Source organism: Triticum urartu, chromosome 5 (genome assembly GCF_003073215.2).
Source record: "Triticum urartu cultivar G1812 chromosome 5, Tu2.1, whole genome shotgun sequence".
In the NCBI taxonomy this organism is placed as follows: Eukaryota; Viridiplantae; Streptophyta; class Magnoliopsida; order Poales; family Poaceae; genus Triticum; species Triticum urartu.
The window spans coordinates 466,582,132-466,587,327 of NC_053026.1; the positions used below are offsets into that span (position 1 = coordinate 466,582,132).

The 5,196-nt window shown below is 51.3% G+C and overlaps 1 protein-coding gene across 1 annotated transcript; it reads right to left on the reverse strand.

Moving 5' to 3' along the window:
- Positions 1–227: 227 nt before the first annotated feature.
- Positions 228–4,251, reverse strand: LOC125509891 (probable inactive purple acid phosphatase 27). The gene is made up of 10 exons (XM_048674915.1): positions 3,913–4,251; positions 2,944–3,035; positions 2,750–2,816; positions 2,532–2,651; positions 2,343–2,435; positions 2,117–2,246; positions 1,894–1,975; positions 1,678–1,810; positions 1,328–1,533; positions 228–1,217 (listed from the first exon to the last, which is right to left on the reverse strand). The coding sequence occupies exons 1-10, from the start codon at positions 4,102–4,104 to the stop codon at positions 557–559; spliced, it is 1,776 nt and encodes a 591-aa protein (XP_048530872.1). The 5' UTR covers positions 4,105–4,251; the 3' UTR covers positions 228–556.
- Between the last annotated feature and the right edge of the window lie 945 nt (positions 4,252–5,196).

Below are 5,196 nucleotides of genomic sequence, written 5' to 3' on the forward strand. Positions count from 1 at the left end.
ACTTCACCTTTTGACACTTTTACCGGAAGCAAGGCCGATACCTACTTCATCAAGGCTAAAGGTGGTGTGAGGTATCACTCCGTCACAAGCTTTGCCTTTCACCTTGCCATTATCTTCCTTAGCCATTCTACCTTTTGACATTTCGTTGATCCTATTGAGACTAGATATTTGAGTATTGCCATCATAGTGACATTTTCATCACATACATCATTGCTATCATTGCTATCTTGAGCATCATGTACATCTTCATCATCTTTATCGAAAAAATGTACATCTTCATCATATACATCATTGCTATCTTGAGCATCATATACATCTTCTGGTCTTCTTTGTACCACCTTGACAGTTAATGAGTAGATCGGAAGTTTCCCCGTAAAAAAAAGTAGTTTGCACATCACTTGGTATCTTGTGTACATGACTAAACTTATAGAGGATTTCTTTTCCATTTATTTAGAGTAGAATTAGGAGAATTTATGCACGGACGTGTTCGTCTCAGTTCATGTGTACAGCCGATTTCCTCTGCATCATGTGGTGAGAGGCCAGAGGGTACAGCTACTCAGTCCCTGTGCAGGGTGAAGCTGTCGTACACCTTGCCGTCGCTGGACCGCCGGTACTCAAACTGGAGCGACCTGGCGTCGGACGCCGTGAGCTTGCCGAACCCGTAGTCCATCTCCCGGTACACGCTCCAGGGCGGGGCGACGGCGGTGAAGTTGCTCAGGTGGCTGCCGCCGCCCCCGACGACGACGTGGACGGTGCCGTGCCCGTCCGGCACGCACCTCTCCTCGTAGACGGGGCACGTCCGCTCGTACTGGTGGACGTGGCCGTAGAAGGCGACGTCCACCCGGTGGCGCCGCCACAGCCCCTCCAGGCTCTGCCGCGCCATGGGCTCCGCGAACTCCCCGTCGAAGCCGTAGAAGAAGCCCGAGGAGTAGCCGAGGACACGGTGCGCGATGAAGACCAGCCATGGCTGCTTCGCCCGGTCCACCGTGCCCAGGCAGCGGTCCAAGAACATGTACTGCTCCGTGCCCTCCTGCCAGTCGTGCTCGCTGTCCGCCACGCAGAACCGGAACATCCCGTAGTCCATGGAGTACCAGAAGTTGTCCCTCTTCTCCGTCGGCGCGTAGTACATGGTCTCGGCCGGCACCCCGCACTCCCCGCCGGAGTCCGTGCCGTTGTACAGCGACCCGCTGTTGGGGAAATCTCGCTCGTGGTTCCCGCTGCAACGTCCATCAATCACATAATCAAAGTTATTAATTACTGGAGTGCGAACTGACTCGTGAAATGATTCTAGATCATGAATCTGAAAGAACCGGATGAAGATGCAGACCTTGCGATCATGTAGGGTACTCGAGAGGTGATTGGCTCGACCTGCTGCGTGAACTGATCCCACTGCGACAGATAGCCGTTGGCGTAGGAGATGTCGCCGATGTGGAACACGATGTCGGTCTTGTCGAGGTCCCTGATGAGCGCGTCGGTGGTGTTGAGTGACGCAGGCTGGTAATTCTGGTACTCGTTGCTTCCATCCCTCTCGTCCTATAATAAACCAGCGCAGCATGTTAGTTCAGACGGACCATGCGTTTGGCACACCTAAAATGTGTATGATCATGTATGAAGTAATAATTCAACACTTTGCCTAGAACAATCTGAATTAATCTGTATGTGCTGTGATATGTTTACCTTTCCCATGTCGCCAAAAATAACGACCCTCTGCGACGACTTTTGCCCGGGATAAGGAGGTGCTCTGAAGGATTTGGGCTTTCCCCATACAACTTTTTCATTATGGAGCGTATGTCCAATTTTGTAGTAGTATCTGCAAGAGAGAAACTGCATTGTCAGACCAGTATTTTCTCATAACTGAGACAACTCTTTGTACGACATAGGGCTGGAATTTACTGTTTCTCCGGCGACAGATTCTTGAGGAAAGCTGTGTGTATGAAGCCTGGATCCCTCCAACCAACACTACGAGCAGGCTCTCCTGCACAACCAAAAGTACAGATCAGGTAAGAAACATCGAGAACCATGGTCATGACTGACAAGTGGAACCAGTTCAAACCAAATCAGGGCTGCACAACGTCGCAATTCTAAAATTGCAAGTAGTCTTTGATAGGTATCATACCACATAGGCTCTCACGACCAAAGGTGACGGTGTCAGCTGCTGCGTGCACGGGATGGCTCCCTTTCATGCCCCATTCAACGAAGGGGTGCGCCTCACTGATGCCATAGCCGCTTGTCCATGTGACAGTCATCTAGCATGGCATAGCAGAAGCCCACGGCTCAGTGAAGTTCCAACAGCAAATATAAACGGAACCAACAATCGACATGAAGTGCCAGCAAAACCCCACCTGGTTCCATGTTTTCCCGAGCGCTAGACGTGGGTAAACCGGGGCTTTCGGGTTCGCAAAGGCGATCCTGTCCGACACCGCGACGAGCGTTGGCTGCACACCATGTATTAGATGAAGTCATTGTGTTGTTATGAATGACGGAGAGTGGATAGCATAGCAGGATGTGATGTGTTGGTAGGAGTAACTCACATTTGAGAGTCCGCCGGTGAAGAATCCGAAGGAGAAATCCTGGCGCTGGTTGATCAACTGGAACCTGAGAGCCCCTGTCGCTGACCTGTTATAACCTGACGAGTAGTTTGCAAACTGATACTGAAACCAACCAAAATAAAAGCAATTCAATCAAGTTATGTAAAACTCTGAAGAATGCGAAGATTGCTCTGCTCAATGTACTACTATATGTAAAGGACCTTTATCGGCGCGGAGCATATGGCAGGGCCAGGGCCCGACCCATGGGAACCAGGGCATGTGGACGCGCTGCAGGAAAGAGCAAGAAGTAATCAGATGAGGGACACCACTTGGTTCATCACTCGGTCGGAGCACAGTTGAAAATCTGGACATTCAGAAAACGAAAATGTACTAGAGTAGAGTAGCTCGTACGTACTTGAAATTGGAAGGGGAGAATACCCCGATCCAGTCGCCGTCGCTTGCGCGTGGTATTTTGAATTCTACGGTCACCCAAGCCGTATCTTCGCCCTGTCGTCCACACCATCGCGTTAGATTTTTTTTTTTTTGTTGCGCGGCAAAATAAAAAAGCAAGGACCAAAAAAAAAACACGGTCAACGGGAATCATACTGCGTAGCATATTCCATGGTATGTACTACCATCAGTTTGATTTGGCGGCAGTCGGCACGCGCCGTGTGAAGGCAGAGCGATAAGAGTGGGCGCACGTCAACAGTGGAGGAACCATCCCCCTCGGTTCATGGGTTGACTTGACTTGGATAATGGACATTGGACACCCATGATGGATGGATCGATCTTCCGCTGGAATGCCGCCACCCACCGCGAGCTTTGGCACTTTGTCCCGAGGCGATTGGGAGGACGGAGGATGCATGCACCTGCACGGGCACGGTCCGTCGAGAAAACGGCCGGCCGGCCGGCAAAGCAAGAACCCCACGCCAGGACCAGGACGCTGACAACTGGCCGCTTGTACGCAGCGTGCAATGTGCGTAGGGCGGGAATGAAAGCGACATGCTTGAACGCTAGCTCCGGCGTCAGCTTGCGAGGGTTGAGCTCAGCCGGCCGCGCAGGACGGCGAGGGTTGAGTTATTCTGGGAGTTTCAGGGTGAAATTCACTGGCGGAGTTTTCTCAATGATCGGATCAGTAGTGAACCAAATACGCGGACATGTTCGCTACAGTTTTCTGAAAGAGCTACAGCGTGCTAGAGCTGAAGCAGGCGCTGCCTGCCTGCCTGCCGGTCTGAAGAACTTTTAGAACTGCACTATGTCTGCATCTCATGGAGTGGGGTAATCAGAGGTGCGAGCTTGGTCCGTGCTACGGTCGCTACTGCTGCTGCTAGGTCGAGCTAAAAAGGCCAATGGAAAGGAAAGTCTGAAGGTGCTGCGTGCGTACCCGCGAGCCGAGGAGGTTGGGCGACGCGCGCACGGCGGCGGAGGCGTCCAGCGCGACGCGGGCGCGGTGGATGGCGATCCGCGAGAGCGGGTGCACGCCGTGCCCCTCGGCGCCTCCGCCCCAACACGCGGCGACGGCGACGGCGAGAAGGAGCAGGCGCGAGGCGTGGCGGAGGTTGCCTCCTCCTCTCATGTCTGCCTGCTTTGCTTGCTCGCTCTTGTGTCTGAGCAGGGAGGGAACGGGGGCCGGCTTTCCTTTCTTTTGTGGATGGAAGGAAGGAGCACGCGACAGGAGACACGGCGAGGCGACTGCGCGTGCGTGAGAGAGGGGGCGGGTCGACATGGTGTTGACTCTGCAATACGTGGATTCCCCGTCTTGTGTATTTAATTTAATCGGAGCAGAGGACATTCGCGGTGATGCGTCCACACCACACACCAGAGATTGTCAAGAGGGCTACTGCACTTTGCAAATCCGACCTCCTATGTATTTATGGCATCCCATATGTGTTGTTCTCCTTAAATACGAACTATCAAATCCACACACGGCAACGTCAAGCATAAATGACAAATGCTGATGCTAAAAATACAGAGTTCTTACATAAAATTTATTTTAAATTCACAACTCAAACGTTAACTCTTTGGTTTTCATTTGTGAGCCCACGTATGCTCCACAAGATCACTTAGTAGCTGCGTGTGCATCTGATGATCTCCAAGATTTCAATGCATATGCGGAAAGTTCATAAGCTGGTTTGCAATCTGGATCTTCCGAGATTCGGACTGGTTCTCCAGACGCTTCAAAACCATTGGTTTACGCTACACCATCACCCTTATTATTGATAATCATATTGTGCAAAATAAAGACAACGGGTCATCGGCTGTCACAAAGTTTCTGATTCCCACATCATTACAGCTTCACGAACAATTCCCCAATGAGCTTGAAGACCATATTCGAATGCCCTCTACACGCCCTTCCTAGTTGCTTCCTGCATTGTTGCATAGTGGCTTTGTTTGTTGTCTTCTGGTTCAGATATGGTCTTTACCAACGTCGCCCACTGAGGATAGATATGCCATGTTGTAGTCACGGTCGTTGATCGTGTAGTTGCACGGCGGTGATTTTTCCATTACAAAGCCTCCTGAACACAGAAGATCGTTGGAGCACGTTGATATCGTTGTGAGAACCCGACATCGCAAAGAAAGCATACCAAATCCATAAGTAATGTGATGCCACTGCTTCCAGTAAGATGGTGCCCTCTTTGGTGTGACCTCGATACATTACACGCAAACC

Excerpts from the sequence above, each read along its gene's own strand:
- LOC125509891 (XM_048674915.1), bottom strand. The coding sequence starts at position 4,104 with ATGAGAGGAGGAGGCAACCTCCGCCACGCCTCGCGCCTGCTCCTTCTC. Across the intron at positions 2,652-2,749 it reads TATGCTCCGCGCCGATAAAG|TATCAGTTTGCAAACTACTC; the intron begins GTCCTTTACATA and ends GGTTGGTTTCAG. Across the intron at positions 1,534-1,677 it reads TTTTTGGCGACATGGGAAAG|GACGAGAGGGATGGAAGCAA; the intron begins GTAAACATATCA and ends GGTTTATTATAG.